The 20,830-nt window shown below is 44.4% G+C and overlaps 1 protein-coding gene across 3 annotated transcripts in view; it reads right to left on the minus strand.

Annotated features, from left to right (window-relative positions):
* LOC121008928 (protocadherin alpha-2-like) overlaps positions 1 to 20,830 on the minus strand; it is a 381,217-nt gene that overhangs the window by 45,818 nt on the left and 314,569 nt on the right. For all 3 annotated transcript variants that reach the window (XM_040441718.1, XM_040441729.1, XM_040441707.1), the window contains one exon: positions 8,663 to 8,751. In XM_040441718.1, coding sequence (XP_040297652.1) covers positions 8,663 to 8,751 — 89 coding nt within the window. The remainder of the gene's footprint in view (positions 1 to 8,662; positions 8,752 to 20,830) is intronic.

Genomic DNA, 20,830 nt, shown 5'->3' on the forward strand with positions numbered 1-20,830 from the left:
ACAATGTCCTGCTGTTGACCCTCTAAACATTATGGGCGAGGGCCTGCTGGTGACACTCAAAAACATTAGGAGCAAGGGCCTGCTGGTGACCCATAAAAACATTATGGGCGAGGGCCTGCTGGTGACCCTCTAAAACATTAAAAACAATGACCTACTGGTGACCCTCTAAAACATTATAGGCGAGGGCCTGCTGGTGACCCTCAAAAACATTATGGGCGAGGGCCTGCTGGTGATCCTCAAAAACATTATGGGCGAGGGCCTGCTGGTGACCCTCTAAATCATTATGGGTGAGGGCCTGATGCTGAGCTGACCCTCTAAAACATTAGGAGTGAGGGAAGCCTAATAAGCATGTTGATATGATGGAGGAGAAGGAGGAGGATGAGAAAATTGAAATTGAACCATATACTCTTTTTAGTGGTGGAAGGGGTACATGGGAATGCAGTGTATTCAATACACCATAAAAGCCACATTTAGAGTGCCTTTATATTCAGCCGCTTTACTCTGTTGGAGTAGAGAAGTCAGGGGCAATCCAGGCCTTGTTAATTTTTCTAAGAGTCAAACTGTCAGCATTTTCGGTTGACAGGCAGATGCGCTTATCAGTTATTATGCCCGCAGCAGCACTAAATACAAGCTCTGACAAACCACTGGTGGAAGGCAGGCCAACACCTCCAAGGCGTAAAGCGCCAGTTCGTGCCACGTGTCCAGCTTGGACACCCAATAGTTGTAAGGCACAGAGGGATCACTGAGGACACTGACGCGGTCTGCTACGTACTCTTTCACCATCTTCCAGAATTTTTCCCTCCTTGTGAAACTAGGCCGCGCATCAGGTTGATGTTGCTAGCGGGGTGTCATAAAACTGTCCCAGGCCTTGGAGAGTGTTGCCATGCCTCTGTTGAAACTGCTGTGTGTTCCCCTCGTTTCATCTCCTCGGTTGGGGAAGGAACTACGTACTCTACAGCCAGCGTTGTCAGTTGAAAATTTTTGGAGAAATTTTTCCACAAGGACTTACTGGTATTGCATCATTTTGATCGTCCTCTCCACCAAAGGAATGAGAGATGAGAAGTTCTCTTTGTAGCCGGGGTTGAGAAGGGTGAACAACCAGTAATCGGTGTCGGCCAAAATGCGTACAAAGCAAGGGTCACGGGAAAGGCAACATAACATAAAGTCAGCCATGTGTGCCAGAGTCCCAACAGACAAGACTTGTTGTCCTTATCAGGAGGATGACTCTCAATCTCCTCATTCTCTCCCTCCTCTTCTACCCATCCATGCTAAACAGATGGAATAAAACTTCCATGGGTACTACCCTCTGTAGCAGAGGCAACCGTCTCCTGCTCCTCCTCCTCCTCATCATCATCATCATCCAATTCGCGCTGAGAAGACGAACTGAGGGTGGTCGGGCTATTACTCTGTGTACTGTCTTCCCCCATTTCCACCTCTTCCACATGCAAAGCGTCCGACTTAATTGTGAGCAGCGAGTGTTGTAGACACAGAAGATGCCGCTCACCATCTGTGTTGATTACTCAAAGTTTCTTAAAACCTCACAGAGGTCAGACATCAATGCCCACTCGTGGCTTGTGAAGAGCGGAGGCTGATTGGAAAGACTACGACCATGTTTCAGCTGGTATTCCACTACTGCCATCTGCTGCTCACAAAGCCTGGCCAACATCTAGAACGTGGAGTTCCAGCGAGTGCTCACGACACACAACAGTCGGTGAGCTGGAAATTGAAAGCGTTGCTGCAGCGTTGCCAGAGTGGCAGAAGCTGTCGATGACTTGTGGAAATGGGCACACACGCAGCACACCTTCACCAGTAGCTCAGGCAAATTGGGGCAGGTTTTGAGAAACCGCTGAACCACTTGGTTGAACACGTGGGCTAGGCATGGTATGTGTGTGAGCTTGGCGAGTTCCAAAGCCGCTACCAAGTTATGGTCATTATCAGACACAACCATGCCAGGTTGAGTGGCGAGAGCCACAGCTCAGTCTGGTTCCTTATACCCTGCAACAGCTTTGCGGCGGTGTGCTGTTTGTCACCTAAGCAGATCAGTTTAAACTTGGCCTGTTGCCGCTTCCCCACTGCAGTGCTACAGTTCTTTCAGCTACTGGCTGATGTCTGACTGGTGCTGCAAGATGATAATTCAGAGGAGGAAGTGGAGGAAGAGGTGGAGGAGAAGTTGCAGCCACTAACGTAGATGGTGGAGGAAACCCTGATGGAAGTAGGGCCCACAATGCTTGGCGTTGGTTGCACCTGTGCTTTCCCAGGGTACGACTCGCTCCCACCCTCCACAACGTTCACCCAGTGTGCCGTCAGGAAAATGTTGCGTCCCTGGCCAGTCATTAAGTGGACCTTCCCAATAAATGGGTTGGTCAGGGCACGGGTGATGTTACGGGACACATGCTGGTGTAAGGCTAGGAGGGCACACCGTGAAAAATATTGGCGACTGGGGACAGAGTAACGCGGGATGGCCAGCACCATCAGGCTGCGGAAAGCCTCAGTGTCCACAAGCCTAAATGGCAACATTTCCGGCAATTTGGAAAGGTGCGCATTTAGTGCTATGGCCTGTGGGTGGGTGGCTGGGTATTTGCGCTTTTGTTCTCAGGCCTGGGGTATAGACATCTGTACACTGCTCTGGGACACAGAAGTGGATGTGCTAGCTGATGGTGCTTGCGAAATTCCAGGTTCATGGCGGGAGGCAATCGGGCCTGCGTCTAGGACAGGGGATTGGCCAGCACATAACACAGGGGAAGAAGAGGCAGTGGTGTGACCCGCAGACACTGATTGTGGACCCAGGCTTTTGGCCCACCTTTAGGGTGCTTTCATGCCATGTGGCGGATCATGCTGCTGGTGGTGAGGTTGCTAGTGTTCATGCCCCTGCTCATTTTGGTACGGCACAGGTTGCAAATGACAATTCTTTTATTGTCCGCACTTACCTCAAAAAAGCGCCAGACTGCAGAACACCTACCCCTTGGCAAGAGAGATTTCTGCAAGGGGGTGATCCAGGGAACAGTTGCGGACCTGTTTGGTGTGGCTTGCCTTCTCCCTTTTGCCACCCCACTGCCTCTTTCAGCCTCTTGCGGTGCTGAGGATGCCTCCCCCTCTGTACTGCTGTCCTCGCTCGGCTTGCCACCTTCCCAGGTTGGGTCAGTGATTTCATCGTCCACCACCTCCTTTTCCACTGTCTCATCCTCATCATCAACCTCTTGAGACACTAATTGCGATTGACTTATTGGCAACTGTGTCGCATCGTCATCTTCTTGTGGATGCTCAAGAGTTTGGGAATCAGGGCACAATATCTCCTCATGTCCCTCTTCAAGCGGGCTTGTCAATAGGCCCAAATCAAGGAATGGCGAGGAAAAGAGCTCCTCGGAATATCCGAGTGTGGGATCACTTGTTTGTCAAGACTCTCCATGGTTGGAGGAAGGAGTATCAGGGTGAGGATTCTGTTGACCAGACTCTTCGCTACTGAGACTGGAATTTGTGGAAGACAGGGTGGTGCTTAACCGACTGGAAGCATTATCTGCTGAAATCCAACCGACCACCTGGTCGCACTGGTCCGACTTCAAGAGTGGTGTCCTGCAGCGCCCTGCAAACTGGGACATGAAGCTAGGTATCATGGATAAGTGTGTTTCTTGTGCTCTGGCAGCAGGCACAGATTCACCGTGCCCAGGGCTACGGCCTCTACATGCACCATCAGCAGAACGGCCACTTCCCCTTCCCCTACTGTTTGCCTTGCGCATGTTAAATGGTATATATGCTTGCAAGTATGTCACACGTACAGTAGCGCAGTGTATGCGCAAATAAAGTGCACAGAATGTCATAGATATTGTTAGGATGCACACACGTTCAACAGGAGATGTAGCACAGATAATGTCGCTGTCTGCAGCGTCCACGAAAAAAGTACACTGAAAGTCACAGATAATTTTAGGATGCGCAAACGTTATATAGGAGGCATAGCGCAAGTAATGTTGCTGTCACCAGGGGCTAATAAAAAATTACACTGAATTAATGTCACTGATATTCAGGATGCTCAAACGTTATACAGGAGGGATAGCGCAAGTAATGTCGCTGTCACCAGCGGCTAGTAAAAAATTACACTGAATTAATGTCACTGATATTTAGGACGCACAAACATTATACAGGAGGTATAGAGCAAGTAATGTCGCTGTCACCAGCGGCTAATAAAAAATTACACTGAATTAATGTCACTGATATTTAGAATGGGCAAACATTATGCAGGAGATGTAGCGCAGGTAATGTAACTGTCCGCAGCGGACACAGTCTACGGAAAAAGTACAGTGAATGTCACAGATATTTTTAGGCTGCGCACAAGTTACACAGGAGATGTAATGTAGATAATGTCGCTGTCACCAGCGGTGATAAAAATTTAAGTGAATGTCACTGATATTTCGGATGCACTAACGTTATACTGGAGATGTAGCGCAGGTAATATCCCTGCCACCAGCAGCAAAAAAAATTAGACTGAATGTCACTGATATTTTGGATATGTACACGTTACACAGGAGATGTAGCGTGGATATTGTCGCTGTGTGCAGCAGCCAAACAATTTCAAGCTATTTAGCGCAGGTTGCACTAAAAATATATATTTACACAGCGCTCAGCGAGTTCTATGTATACAGATCAGGAAGCTCTATGCGCTTCCTGTCCCGGCCCAGTGGTCATGTGACCGCCGGGGCCGGGAGAGTGCAGGAGCTGTCGGGTCTTTCACAGACCTTGATCAGCCCAGCACTGAGGCTGTACAGCATTGTGTTCTGCTGTTCATCCCCAGTTACAGGAGAAATCAAGAGTGAAAAAATAAATATAAATAAGTTAAATGTCCCCTAGAGGTCTTGTAGGACCTTATGGGGGATGCAAAGTGTAAAATTAAAATAAAAAAATTAAGTGTTTTAAAAAAAATTCAAATAAAGGTTTCACATGTAAAAAAAAATAATTCTCAAATTTAGTAATAAAAAAAATGTTAAAAATATAAAACAAAATTATAAAATAGACATATTTGGTATTTCCACGTCTGTAACAACTGGCTCTATAAATATATCACATGAACCACCCCGTCTGATAGACACCATAAAATAAACTGTGTCAAAAAAACATTTATGTCACCTTACATAACAAAAAATGCAACTCCAAGTGATCAAAAAGGCGTATGTCCCACAAAATGGTATCAATAAAACCGTCACCTCATCTCGCAAAAAATTAGCCCCTACATAAAAAAAACTATTCCTCTCAGAACATGGAGACATTAAAACATCATTTTTTTTGTTTCAAAAATGCTATTATTGTGTAAAACTTAAAAAAATAAGAAAAAGTATGCATATTAGGTATTGCCACATCAGTAACAATCTGCTCTATAAAAGTATAACATGACCTAACCCCTCAGGTGAACGCTGAAAAAAATAAAAAATAAAAACTGTGCTAAAACAACCAATTGTCACGGCCTATGTTGTGTTTTGTGACACTTTCCTTCACTTGCGGTTGCCCGTGGCAACGTGTGGTGTTGTGTGCATGTGGTGGCAGTGTCTTGGCCTTCTGGCTGATTCCCAGGACATGGTTGCCTCGCATGCCGTTGCCGGCGGTAACAAGTGGAGTGTGATGTTTGTGTGTACACTTCTCCTTTTAGTGTCTTTCTTCCCTTGCCTGGTGTTGGAAGGGTTAATTCCCTTCCTAGTGTGTGAACACTGGGTGTGTCTGTGTGTGGGTGTGGCTACTTGGGCTATTTAGCTCCTGCTGGATGCCAGAAGCAGAGGGGTACTCCAGCCATGGTGTTTGCTGGAGTCATCCTCCTGGTCTCATATACCATCTTCCAGTGAGGGCCACCTTTGTGGTCATAAATAATGTTTAGACATTGATCTTCTTATGTTATGTCTAGTGGTGTCTCTATGTTTATTGCAGCTTATGATTTCTGGGTTCCTGTGTGCTTTGTGTGTGTGCTGTGTCTGTTTGTGTTTGGTGTGGACATTAGCACTTGTGCACGGGTTCCAGTCTGTGTGTCTGTGACAGGTAGGTGTGGTACTAGTTTCACTACCTGCCATTGCCATATGCTGTATATGTTTCCCCTTTCTAGCAGCTTGGCCAGTGAGACTCCTGTTCATCCGTGCCTAGCAGGAACAGGTCGTCTTACCCTGCTCCTAGTCCAGGGCTATCCTGAGGGCTAGTAGGAACCCTAGGTTACGGAGTATGAGCCCTCCTACCATCAGGGTCAGATTTAGGAGTCAGGGTCAGATTTAGGGATGCGATAGGAGATGACCTGCTCCCTGATTCCTGTCCTGGCCCAGCAGCTACCCTTTCTTATTGACACCACACGGCTGAGGGTTCCCCCACCTTCAGCCTTGACACCAATTATTTGGTCACCTTGCCGCATAAAGTGTAATCATGAATGAACAAAAAAATCATATGTACCCAAAAATGGTACCAATAAAAACGTCAACTCTTCCTGTAAAAAAACGAGCCCCTGCAGAAGACGATCAGCAGAAAAATTAAAAAAAATATGGCATTCAGAAAATGGAGACACACAAACATAATAAAAAAAAATGCTTTATTATGTAAAACTGAAACAAATAGCACATGATCTACCTTGCCAGATGAATGTTGTTAAAAAAAAAAAACTATATAGTAATATAGAGCAAATCATATGTACCCCCAAATAGTACCAATAATACTGGCCCCTTATCCCCAGGTTTCCAAAATGGAGTCACTTTTTGGGAGTTTCTACTGTAAGGATGCTTCAGGGGGGCTTCAAATGGGACATGGCATCTAAAAACCAGTTCAGCAAAATCTGCCTTCTTAAAACCATATGGCGCTCCTTTTCTTCTGCGCCCTGCCCTGTGCTCTTACATCAGTTTACGACCACATGTTGGATGTTTATGTAAAAAGAAGAATCAGGGTAATAAATATTGAGTTTTGTTGGGCTGTTAACCCTTGATGTGTTAAAGAAAAAAATGAATTAAAATGGAAAATCTGCCAAAAAAGTGAAATTTAGAAATGTAATCTCCATTTTCCGTTAATTCTTATGGAACACCTAAAGGGTTAAAAAAAAAGTTAAATCAGTTTTGAGTAACTTAAGGGGTCTAGTTTCTACAATGGGGTCATTTATGGGGGGTTTCCACTATGTAAGCCCCACAAAGTGACTTCAGACCTGAACTGGTCCTTAAAAAGTGGGTTTTGGAAATTTTCTTAAAAATTTTAAGAATTGCTTCTAAAATTCTAAGCCTTCTAACGTCTTAAAAAAAAATTGCATTATACAAAATGATGCCAACATAAAGTAGACATATGGGGAATGTTAAGTAATACATATTTTATGAGGTATCACTTTCTGTTTTAAAAGCAGAGAAATTGAAATTTAGAAAATTGAGAATTTTTCTAAATGTTTGGTAAATTTTGGATTATTTTATAAATAAAGGAGAAATATATAGACTCAAATTTACAACTGTCATGAAGTTGAATTTGTCATGAGAAAACAATCTCAGAATGGATTGGATAAATAAAAGCATTCCAAAGTTATTACCACTTAAAATGACACATTTCAGATTTGCTAATTTAAGCCTGGTCAGGAAGTGGGTAAATGGCCCGGATGTGAAGTGGTTAAATTGCTTGCTTAAAATTTCAAGCCAGTGCACTTACAAAGCATTAGTGTACATCAAAGGACAATCTTGTTATGCTGACTTACTGTCTTATCTTAGATGTAAAAAAAATTCCCAAAGCATACTAAAGCCTCAGAATTTGCCAAGACTTGCAACCAGTGTTGAGCATAGTATGATTATATTGCATATCAATCAATGGACACATTTAGCTCAAGCCAAGATTTTCAGTGCATATAATTCTAATAAGCATAGTTAAGGCATGGATATTATATGAACTTTATAGTTTATCAATGTCTATGGATTATTTTGAGCACATACTTTTTTTTTTCCAATAAAATATGAACTAGTGAATGTATGTTGATGGTGACATCCCATTACTGCAAAAATGTCATATATAATATTAATATAGCAAATACAAAGTACCCCTTATACAACGCACATATATTTTGTAAGGAATTCACATTTTTATTCTAGTCTCTCTCGCTCTTAAATTTTTTTGGCTAATTTCAAATCTGAATCTTGCCTGGTTCTCTAATAAGTACCCAACTTAGTGAGGATGCCTTGTTGTCATAGGTGGGCTTACAAAGCATCCTGAAAATGTGTGCTTAAAAATTTCAAATTTATAGTTTATAACTTGTTATGGCCCAAATTTGTTGCTGTATCTTGTTTGTTCATTTTTGATTTGGAGACATGACTGTAAATTTGCACCTTCTAATTTATTTTACTTTGTTTGGAGGTGCTGATTAATTTTGTCATTTGTATCTTTATCCTTGCACTTTAACATTTTTATTTGCATTTTAAATATAGGGGGAAATTTATCAAAACTGGTGCTAAGGATAACCAATCAGATTGATCCTTTCAATTTCAAAAGGAACTCTGAAAAATGAAAGAATCAATATGGTTTTCCTCAGTACCAGTTTTGACAAATCTCCCCTATATTGTCTATTTAGGACGCTATTGAAAAACTTAGCTATACTATACACTGATTTTAGTAATTCAGTTTAAACATATTTTAGTAAATAGAATTGTATTTTACATATATATATATATTTTGATAGAGTTGTCTTTACCTGGTGTTGCACTGGAAACTGTTGGCCACTGTTGTTCGAGTCCTACCGCTGCGCCACGTAAGACTGCTGCTCCTTCCATATGTACAGCACTGTACAAGACAATAATATTATATTAAGGCATGCCTTGAATCAAAATTTCACAAGTAGAATTGACATACTGTGCAGAGTACCATGTTAAAATATAATACATGAAAGGGAATAAAAATTATATATTTTTGTAATAAACTAAAATATATGGGAGAATGTTGTGGGCATGCTCTGTGACCTATTCAAGTGACTGTGAAGGTAGGAGAAAGAGGTGAGCTCTTCAAAAAGCCTATTCTCAGTGTTGTGTTATCTTTCTGTCTCCAGCTTTATTATAGAGATGTTGCCTTTGATTGTAATCGTGTCTGTGATGATAAGGAGATAGCAACTGAAAAGTGATCTGTACAGAATGGGATGTGCTAGTCTATTGATATGAAAATTGGTTTCTGAATATATAGAATTTGTGCATAATAGTTCCTTGTGATTATTTTGTCCTCTATAGATATCAAAACTGAAATACAGGAAAAGCAGCAAATATAACACAGGAAAGCCAATTTGCTATGTTGATACTTTCTATCTTATTTTACATACAAGCTAATCATAACAGAGGAACCAAAGATCTAAACAGATTAGAGAAGTATGTGTCACGGGGTTCCGAAGGTGCACTTGGTCCCCCATTGCCCGCAGACCTGTTGCTTAGCTTTGGGAATGAGGATTTGTGCTTGACCTCATTCCCAGGGCGGCTTTGCTGGCTGGGTGGCTCCCTGCTCCTAGTCTGCTTTGAGCGCCGAGCTGATCACTCGGTGCTCGACTGGTTGGCCTGTCGGTCATGTGACGCTGGCCACGTCACATGACCCTCACTCCCCACTATAAATACAGGCAGCCTGCTGGCCACAGGTTGCCTGTTAATTTCTAGGTTCCTGGCTATTTGTTGGACTACTGAATACTTACCTGATCCTGTTCCCTGACGATCCTCTGCCTGCTCCTTCTGTACTGCGCATCCATCCTGGTATTGTGACCTCGGCTCCCACCTGACTACTCTCTTAGGACTCCTCTTGTACCTTGCTACTCTCCTGGTATTTGACCCCGGCTTCTCCTGACCATTCTTTGCTTAATCCGTTGTACTGCGTAGCTCTCTTGGTTCTGACCCGGTCCGTTCATGTTCCGTATTTTGTCTTGTCTGTCTTCCCTGCACATATCCTAAGTTAGGGACTGCCGTCCAGTTGTCCCCTGTCATCAGGACTCGTGAGGCAAGTAGGCAGGGCCAGGGGTGAGGGTGGAGCGCAGTGGTCACTACCCTTTCCCCTGTGTGTGTGTGTGGACGTGACCGTTACAGATTAACAGGCCCAACAACCACTGTATCATGAATCCTCTTATTACCCTGACTGACCATGTCTCTAACTTGACACAGATGGTGCAGGAGCTAGGAGGGAAACTCCTTTCTTTTGAGTTAGGGCAAGGTTCTTCCACTCCTCTGCCTCCCAGTCCACATGTTGAACCCCAGATCAAGCTCCCAGAACCCTTTTCTGGAGACCGGAGAAGGTTTTTCTCCTTTAAGGAGAGTTGCAAACTCTACTTCCGTTTGCGCCCCGTGTCCTCCGGTCCCGAGAGCCAACGCGTGGGGATTATTATTTCTCTACTACAGGGTGATCCCCAGGACTGGGCATTCTCGTTACCTCCTGGGGCCAGTTGTCTGACTTCCGTGGAGGGGTTTTTTCAGGCCCTGGGTACCCTCTATGACGAACCAGACAGGGCCCTGGTAGCCGAGACGGCTCTTAGGGCACTGGTTCAGGGCCATCTCCCTGCAGAGGAGTATTGCACCCAATTCAGACGGTGGTGTGTCCCCTCTGGATGGAATGAACCAGCCCTGAAGAGTCAGTTTAGGTCTGGTCTGTCTGATATTTTAAAAGATCTATTGGTCAGTTATCAAGTTCCAGAGACCTTAGAGGAGATGATGACCCTAGTTGTCCGACTTGACCGACGAGTTAGAGAGAGACGACAGGAACGACAGTTCTGTTCTCAGATGGTGGTCCAGCCAGAGGCCTTTTCCAGGGACAACACTGAGGTCTCCACCGAGGATCCCATGCAGGTTGGCATGACCCGGGGTAATCTTCGTCGCAGACGCGGAGAGTGCTTCTACTGTGGAGATCCTGGCCATTGGATCAACAAGTGTCCTAAGAGGGTCCTCTCTGACAAGTCTCCTAAGGCAAGACAACCTAAAGACCAGGTACACCCTGATTTTTCTAAATATAAGCTTTTGGTACCCATAACAATTTCTCTGGGGGTTAATAAGTGGCCGGGTAAGGCCTTTATTGATTCCGGTTCAGCGGCCAGCTTTATTGACTTAGAATTTGCTAGTAAATTGGGTATTCCAATGTTTGCTTTACCTACACCTATCCATGTCATGGCTATTGATGCTACTCCCCTGATTGGTGGTACGGTGAGGTCATGTACCTCTGAAATTTCTCTGACCGTGGGTGTGTGCCACTCTGAGAGATGTTCTCTTTTAGTCCTGGAGAACCTACCGGTTGAGGTGGTACTAGGGTTGTCTTGGCTCCGTTTACATAACCCCACAATTGATTGGTTCAAAGGAGAGTTGGTGAAATGGGGACCTAAGTGTGACTCATGCTTGTCCGTGGTCCAGGCTGGGGTTTCAGTAAGGTCTAATACATTACCTTCAGTTATTAAAGAATATTCTGATGTATTCTCATCCCCTATTCCAGAGGTTCTACCGCCCCATAGACCGTATGATTGCGCCATAGAGCTAATAGAGGGTGCCAAATTTCCTAAAGGGCGAATTTATAATCTTTCAGGGCCCGAACGCAAGGCTATGGAAGATTATATTAAGGAGAGCCTTGCTAATGGGCATATTAGACCTTCAGTCTCTCCTATGGGAGCAGGGTTTTTCTTTGTTAAAAAGAGGGATGGTGGTCTTAGGCCTTGTATTGATTACCGGAGACTAAATAAGATCACTGTCCAAAATAGATACTCTCTCCCATTGATTCCGGATTTATTTAACCAGGTTCTGGGGGCAACCTGGTTTTCCAAGATTGACCTGAAAGGGGCATACAATCTAATCCGAATCAAGGAGGGAGACGAATGGAAGACAGCGTTCAATACTCCGATAGGACACTTTGAATATCAGGTGATGCCTTTTGGACTCAGCAATGCCCCAGCTGTGTTCCAAAACTTAATGAACGATATTCTTAGAGAGTTTTTAGGCAAATTCCTTATTGTCTATCTTGACGACATTTTGATATTCTCTCCTGATTTCGAATCTCATGTGTCTCATGTCAAACAAGTATTAGAGGTGTTGAGGGAGAACCAGCTATCCGCTAAGCAAGAGAAATGTGTCTTTGGTGTACAGGAGATACTGTTTCTAGGGCATGTTTTGACTCCTCACGCCTTTAAGATGGATCCTGGTAAGGTTTTAGCAATTAAGGAATGGGTAAGGCCTTCATCCTTAAAGGCTTTACAACGGTTTTTGGGTTTCGCTAATTACTATCGTAAATTTATCATGAATTTGCTTTGAATAACCGTGTCAATTCTTCTGCTGGGGTCTCCCCTTTCTTTTGTAACCATGGTTTTCATCCCCGTTTTCATTCTGGGTCGTCCGTCTCCTCCTCTAACCCTGAAGCGGATAAACTCTCCTCCGAACTGTGCACAGTTTGGGCCCGGGTTCAATCGAACCTAGAAAAGGCTCAAAGTTCTCAAAAACTCAAGGCCGATAGGAGACGTTCAAGGGGGGTGAACTTTCAGGTTGGGGATAAAGTATGGTTGTCCTCCAAGAATTTATCTCTCAAGGTAACTTCTAAAAAATTTGCTCCTCGTTTTATTGGACCATATAAGATCACGGAGGTGATTAACCCGGTATCTTTTAGGTTGGAGCTGCCCGAGTCATTCCACATTCATAATGTGTTCCATAAATCCCTGCTTAAAAAATATTTTGAACCAGTAGTACCATCAAAAGCCTCGCCGGTTCTTGTTAATGATGCTGTCGAGTATGTGGTGTCTAAAATAGTGGATGTCAGGAAGGTGCGTAATGCCTTGCAGTAACTTATTCACTGGAAGGGGTATGGACCTGAAGAGAGATCTTGAGTATCTGCTAGGGAGGTTCATGCTCCTAGACTTGTTCGTAAATTTCATTTAGAACACCCTGAAAAGCCATCGCCTGTAGTCTTGGGTCCGGTGGCCCCTCGTAAAAGGGGGGGTACTGTCACGGGGTTCCGAAGGTGCACTCGGTCCCCCATTGCCCGCAGACCTGTTGCTTAGCTTTGGGAATGAGGATTTGTGCTTGACCTTATTCCCAGGGCGGCTTTGCTGGCTGGGTGGCTCCCTGCTCCTAGTCTGCCTTGAGCGCCGAGCTGATCACTCGGTGCTCGACTGGTTGGCCTGTCGGTCATGTGACGCTGGCCACGTCACATGACCCTCACTCCCCACTATAAATACAGGCAGCCTGCTGGCCACAGGTTGCCTGTTAATTTCTAGGTTCCTGGCTATTTGTTGGACTACTGAATACTTACCTGATCCTGTTCCCTGACGATCCTCTGCCTGCTCCTTCTGTACTGCGCATCCATCCTGGTATTGTGACCTCGGCTCCCACCTGACTACTCTCTTAGGACTCCTCTTGTACTTTGCTACTCTCCTGGTATTTGACCCCGGCTTCTCCTGACCATTCTTTGCTTAATCCGTTGTACTGCGTAGCTCTCTTGGTTCTGACCCGGTCCGTTCATGTTCCGTATTTTGTCTTGTCTGTCTTCCCTGCACATATCCTAAGTTAGGGACTGCCGTCCAGTTGTCCCCTGTCATCAGGACTCGTGAGGCAAGTAGGCAGGGCCAGGGGTGAGGGTGGAGCGCAGTGGTCACTACCCTTTCCCCTGTGTGTGTGTGTGGACGTGACCGTTACAGTATGTGTCTACTCCTCTTTTATGATCCTCTCCTTTACAAAAAAGCAAACAAAAACTACACCAAAACGGTTAAGTGTCTGGTGGGCCTTACAAAACCTTTGGAAAACATTAATCTCCATAGGTCAATAGAAGCACGTCTCTTTTGTGGAAATCTCAGCCTCAAGCACACAGAACCGATTATGATTTAAATGTAATAATTTACACAAATTATAATGATCAAAAGCAATTCTGCTTATAGCCCCCAGCTGCCAGTTTTGATCCATCCAGCAAGTTTAGCCCATCTGGTTTTAACCCAAATACGTCTTGAAAGCAAAATACCATTAAGTTCGTAGTATGGAGGAATCCACATGGGCTAAAATTTTGTTTCACTGCACAGTGACTTTGAATTTGTTTAAAATTTGTCGTGGCTGTCAGAGTGACGCAGAATAAAATTTTCACTAACAGAACGTGTTAGCTAGGAATGATCAATTCTGATCCAGTTGGTGGAGCAATTGCTCTGGTAATACCGTGGTAGTTCAGACCATAAACGATTGCAATAACGACGCAGACTAATTTTTTTTGCTAAAAGAACATATTAGCTACAATGAATTTGGGTCAAGTTGGTTGAGTGATTTGTGAGGTTCAATCCGATAACCAACGACACTCCTCCCGTATGGCAATAATCCAGCAAGTTTGGCCCATCTGGTTTTAAACACATAAGTATAGATGTATCAATACCACGTTCTCAATTAAGTACTATAATCTCTGCCTGATAGAACTTTAAAACAAAAAATAACAAAGGATTTGTTACATAGAAAAATAATATAAAAGAGGGGCAACTCAGCTCTGGTATATCTGAACAGATAACTATAGTGCATAGTGTATAGAGAGACAGAAATAAATATGCCTTACACAAGAGATGCATCCACTAAGAAAGAAGGCACAGACTGTGCAATACTATCATTGGATAGGCTCACTATGATGCAGCCAGTGAGTAAATATCTTGCCCAGGTGTGTCTAAAAGGCCACTGAGGACAGGAATCATGCCTGAGTGGGTATTGTTCAAAAGTAATATAACCCCTTGCATGTGCTAGGCTCAGAGCCCTATTGTATAGCATTCATAGACGTCAGCAACAATCCTGCTCACTAGGGGCAATATCCATACAAGGCACGTGTGCTTGGTAGCAAGGAGTATCCCCAAGCACCCACAATACTGAACCCTGCCTCAACCTAGCCAGCAGCCCTAATCAGTTTAGTTTAAACTAACCAGCAGCTCTAGTTAATTATACTCAACGCGTTTCCATGTGGGTTTTACCCCACATTTAATTAGGAGCGACAATGGTAAGTACTGGCTACACACTTAGAAAGTCTGTCCGCCACTGATGATGTGCGAACACCCTAGCCCCGGTGCGGTGATGGCCATGTATGGCTGTACAGACGCCGAGCTGATATAATATTAGCCCCGGGGGTGTGCGCCGTAACTGCCAGCCAGTAGGGAATTTGGGTGTGCAACTGACACCCCCCCCCCCTCACCAGCGGAGTGACAGATGATGCATTGCCAGATTGGAGCAGAACGCAGCCACGCTGACAGATAAAGGAGGAACTAGACGGCTGCTAAACTTATCAACCTAAACAGACATCAAATAACAATGACAGTGGAACATGATGCCCCCGTTCATTGAGGATAACACCCCAATAAGAATAGCAGAGCCAACACAGTAGAGTGTATTGACGTGTATCGGCCACAGATAACTTCAATCTGAGTAGCATAGGCAAAAGTGATCGCAAAAGAGAGGCAGGCCAATACCTATATAAACAAAAGGCAGGCAATTAGCTGTCAGAATAAAAAAAAATAAGACAGGCACTTATTCATGAAATTCACATTGTAGGTGCATTCCCTCTCTGAGAGGCAGAAAAAAAAATCTGGAAATCACATTGTATGATTTTTAAAGACTTTATTTGTCTTGCACTGCTGAACATAAGTATTTGAACGCCTGAGAAAATCAGTGTTAATATTTGGTACAGAAGCCTTTGTTTGCAATTACAGAGGTCAAACGTTTCCTGTAGTTCTTGAACAGGTTTGCACACACTGAAAGAGGGATTTTGCCCCACTCCTCCACACAGATCTCCTCTAGATCTGTCAGGTTTCGGGACTGTCGCTGAGCAACACAGAGTTTCAGTTCCCTCCAAAGATGTTCTATTGGATTTAGGTCTGTAGGGATGGTGTTCTTGGGATACAACTCATCCTTTTTTCCCCTCCAAACACGTCAAGTGAAGTTTAGACCAAAAAGTTCTACTTTGGTCTCATCTGACCACATGACTTTCTCCCATGCCTCCTCTGGATCATCCAGATGGTCATTGGCAAACTTCAGACAGGCCTGGACATGTGATGACTTGAGAAGGGGAACCTTACGTGCAATGCATGATTTGAAACCATGACGGCGTAGTGTTCTACTGACAGTAACCTTTGAAACTGTGGTCCCAGCTCTCTTCATATCATTGACCAGATCCTCCCTTGTAGTTCTGGGCTGATTCCTCACCTTTCTTTTCATCAATGATACCCCACGAGGTGAGATCTTGCATGGAGCCCCAGACCGAGGGAGACTGACAGTCGTCTTTAGCCTCTTCCATTTTCTAACAATTGCTCCAACAGTTTTCACCAAGCTGCTTGGCAATTGCCCGGTAGCCCTTTCCAGCCCTTTCCAGCCTTGTGGAGGTCCACAATTGCGTCTCTGTCAGCTCTTTAGTCATCACTTTGGTCTTGACCATGGTAGTAGTTGGCGTCTGACTGACTGTGGGGTGGACAGGTGTCTTTAAAGAGCTCAGACAGGTGCTACTATGGTAGATTAATGAGTGGAGTAGAGGTACAGTAACAGGTCTTTGAGAGACAGAATTCTTGCTGTTTCTCAGGTGTTCAAATACTTACAGTATGTTCAGCAGTGCAAGACAAATAAATTCTTTAAAAATCATACAATGTGATTTCCTGAATTTGTAATTTTTTTATTCTGTCTCTCAGAGTGGGAATTTCAGACCCCTCCATGATTCTAAGTGGGAGAACTTGCAAAATCGCAGGGTGTTCAAATACTGTACTTCTGTTCCTCACTGTAAGCTCTCAAACCAGGCAAATCCCCATCTAGAAAAAGCAGGCAAATGAGATCGCCTCATTCAATCCATTTGGGCTCACTGTGTTCATTTTCAATATCTAGTGGGCTTCCTTGCGAAGTAGCTTTGCGCAATGTCGCCACCTCGAGTGGGCCTCTTCACCTGCTCAATGCCTTGGAATTTGATCATCCCTGTATTATCATCGCGGTAGTCACAGACATGGTGCCTAATTGGTATATCTTTTTTGTTTCTAATATCTGAAAGATGCTCCCCAATTCTTCTTCTAAATTTGCGCTTGGTTTTGCCAATATACTGCATGCCACACTGGCATGTAAACAAGTAGATTACCCCCGTTGTCTTGCAATTTATGAAAGATCTAATAAAGTACCTGTTATTTGTAACCAAACTAAGAAATTGCATGCCTTTAATAACATTATTGCAGTCTATACAGGAGCCACATGGAAAAGTGCCTGTCAGTAGTGATAGACCAACATCGGCCAGGACGGTTCGCGAATGCGCGTTCGCTAACAAATGTTGGCAAACTAGGCGTTCGCGGCGGGCCCCATTAGCTTTAATGGTAGGCGAACCTGAGAAACCTTCAGGTCATATTTTCACCCACCAAATACTTACTAGAAGTGCACAAATAGTCCCACAACATGGAGAGTGAGATACCAGAAGGGGATCATTGGCAAAAATTCCCACATAAAATATGTATTTAAATCAGGGGCCATTTTTATGCATCTTAAAGGGAAACTCTCAAAAATGTGCCCTGTTGGAGCCTAGAAAATTTTAATTTTAGGACACAGGAGTACAGGCCCAAAAAATTAGGCATTCACCTGACAGAAAAGAACTTGTAATTATGTGGCTGGAGGTACATTAGGCGGTCACTGAAATTTTTTTTTTACTATAGGCCAGTACAGGCCCTAAAAATTAGGCATTCACCTGACAAAAAAGAACTTCTGATAATATGGCTGGAGGTACATTAGGCGTCACTGCCAATTTTTTTTTACTGTAGGCCAGTACAGGCCCCAAAAAATTAGGCATTAACCTGACAGAAAAGAACTTCTGATAATATGGCTGGAGGTACATTAGGCGTCACTGGCAATTTTTTTTTACTGTAGGCCAGTACAGGCCCCCAAAAAATAGGCATTAACCTGACAGAAAAGAACTTGTGATGATGTGGCTGAAGGTATGTACATTGGGCAATCACTGGATACAAATATTACTGTAGGCCACTGGAGTAGAGGCCCCAAAAATTTGGAATTCACCTGACTGAAAATAACGTGATTATGTGGCTATAGGTGCATTAGGCGGTCACTGGCTAAAAATTTTACTGTGGGCCATTACAGGCCCCAAAAATTAGGCATTCATCTGACAGAAAAGAACTTGTGATGATGTGGATGGAGGTACATTAGGCCAGGCATCCTCAAACTGCGGCCCTCCAGCTGTTGTAAAACTACAACTCCCACAATGCCCTGCTGTAGGCTGATACCTGTAGGCTGTTTGGGCATGCTGGGAGTTGTAGTTTTGCAACAGCTGGAGGGCCGCAGTTTGAGGAAGCCTGCATTAGGCGGTCAGTGGATACAAATTTTACTTATAGGCCACTGGAGTACAGGCCCCAAAAATTAGGCATTCAGCTGACAGAAAATAACTTGTGATTATGTGGCTGGAGGTACATTATGCGGTCACTGGCTAAAAAATTTACTGTAGGTCAGTACAGGCCCCAAAAATTAGGCATTCACCTGACAGAAAAGAACTTGAGATGATGTGGCTGGAGGTACATTAGGTTGTCACTGGATAAAAATGTTACTGTAGGCCAGTACAGGCCCCAAAAATTAGGTATTAACCTGACAGAAAAGAACTTGAGATGATGTGGCTGAAGGTACATTAGGTGGTCACTGGATAAAAACTTTACTGTAGGCCACTGAACTACAGGCCCCAAAAATTAGGCATTCACCTGACAGAAAATAACTTGTGATTATGTGGCTGGAGGTACAATAGGCGGTCACTGGATAAAAATGTTACTGTAGGCCAGTACAGGCCCCATAAATTATGCATTAACCTGACAGAAAAGAACTTGTGATGATGTGGCAGGAGGTACATTAGACGGTCACTGGATAAAAATTTTAGTCTAGGCCACTGGAGTACAGGCCCCAAAAATTAGGCATTCACCTGACAGAAAAGAACTTGTGATGATGTGGCTGAAGGTACAATAGACAGTTACCGGCTAAACATTTTACTGCAGGCCAGTACAGGCCCCAAAAATTAGACATTAACCTGACAGAAAAGAAATTGTGATGATGTGCCTGTAGGTACATTAGGCGGTCCCTGGATACAAATGTTATTGTTCACGATCAAATGTTGGCGAACCATGCGTTCACGGTGGGTCTTTAACCGCCTCCGGACTGCATAACGCAGGATCGCGTTCTGGAGGCGGCTCACCCAGGCAGAGTCACGCATCTATGCGTCATCTCGCGAGACGCGAGATTTCCTGTGAACGCACGCACACAGGCGTACGTGTTCACAGGAACTGCAGGTAAGCGAGTGGATCTATAGCCTGCCAGCTGCGATCGTTCGCTGGCAGGCTGTAGATGCGATTTTTTTAACCCCTAACAGGTATATTAGACGCTGTTTTGATAACAGCGTCTAATATACCTGCTACCTGGTCCTCTGGTGGTCCCTTTTGCTTGGATCGACCACCAGAGGACACAGGCAGCTCTGTAATAATTAGCACCAAGCACCACACTACACTACACCCCCCTGTCACTTATTAACCCCTAATTAACCCCTGATCACCCCATATAGACTCCCTGATCATCCCCCTGTCATTGATCACCCCCCTGTCATTGATCACCCCCCTGTAAGCCTCCATTAAGACGTCCATATGTGTTTTGCGGATCAGATCCATGGATCCGTGGATCCGTAAAACACATACGGACGTCTGAATGGAGCCTTACAGGGGGGTGATCAATGACAGGGGGGTGATCACCCCACATAGACTCCCTGATCTCCCCCCTGTCATTGATCACCCCCTGTCATTGATCACCCCCTGTAAGGTTCCATTCAGACGTCCGTATGTGTTTTGCGGATCCACGGATCCATGGATTGGATCCGCAAAACACATACAGACGTCTGAATGGAGCCTTACAGGGGGGTGATCACCCCATATAGACTCCCTGATCACCCCCCTGTGATTGATCACCGCCCTGTAAAGCTCTATTCAGACGTCCGTATGTGTTTTGCGGATCCGATCCATGGATCCGTGGATCCGCAAAACACATACGGACCTCTGAATGGAGCCTTACAGGGGGGTGATCAATGACAGGGGGGTGATCCATGACAGGGGGGGGGGATCAGGGAGTCTATATGGGGTGATCACCCCCCTGTAAGGCTCCATTCAGATGTCCGTATGTGTTTTGCGGATCCGCGGATACGTGGATCCGCAAAACACGGACACCGCGGATCCGCAAAACACATACGGACGTCTGAATGGAGCCTTAAAGGGGGGTGAACAATGACAGGGTGGTGATCACCCCATATAGACTCCCTGATCACCCCCCTGTCATTGATCACCCCCCTGTAAGGCTCCATTCAGACATTTTTTTGGCACAAGTTAGCGGAAATAGATTTATTTTTATTTTTTCTTACAAAGTCTCATATTCCACTAACTTGTGACAAAAAATAAAATCTCACATGAACTCACCATACCCCTCACGGAATCCAAATGCGTAAAATTTTTTAGACATTTATATTCCAGACTTCTTCTCACGCTTTAGGGCACCTAAAATGCCAGGGCAGTACAAATACCCCACATGTGACCCCATTTCGGAAAGAAGACACCCCAAGGTATTTGCTGAGGGGCATATTGAGTCCATGAAAGATTGAACTTTTTGTCCCAAGTTAGCGGAAAGGGAGACTTTGTGAGAAAAAAAATATATATAAATTTCCGCTAACTTGTGCCAAAAAGAAAAATCTTTTATGAACTCGCCATTCCCCTCATTGAATACCTTGGGGTGTCTTCTTTCCAAAATGGGGTCACATGTGGGGTATTTATACTGCCCTGGCATTTTAGGGGCCCTAAAGCGTGAGAAGAAGTCTGGGATCCAAATGTCTAAAAATGCCCTCCTAAAAGGAATTTGGGTCCCTTTGCGCATCT

The sequence above is a fragment of the Bufo bufo genome, chromosome 1 (genome assembly GCF_905171765.1).
Source record: "Bufo bufo chromosome 1, aBufBuf1.1, whole genome shotgun sequence".
NCBI lineage: Eukaryota > Metazoa > Chordata > Amphibia > Anura > Bufonidae > Bufo > Bufo bufo.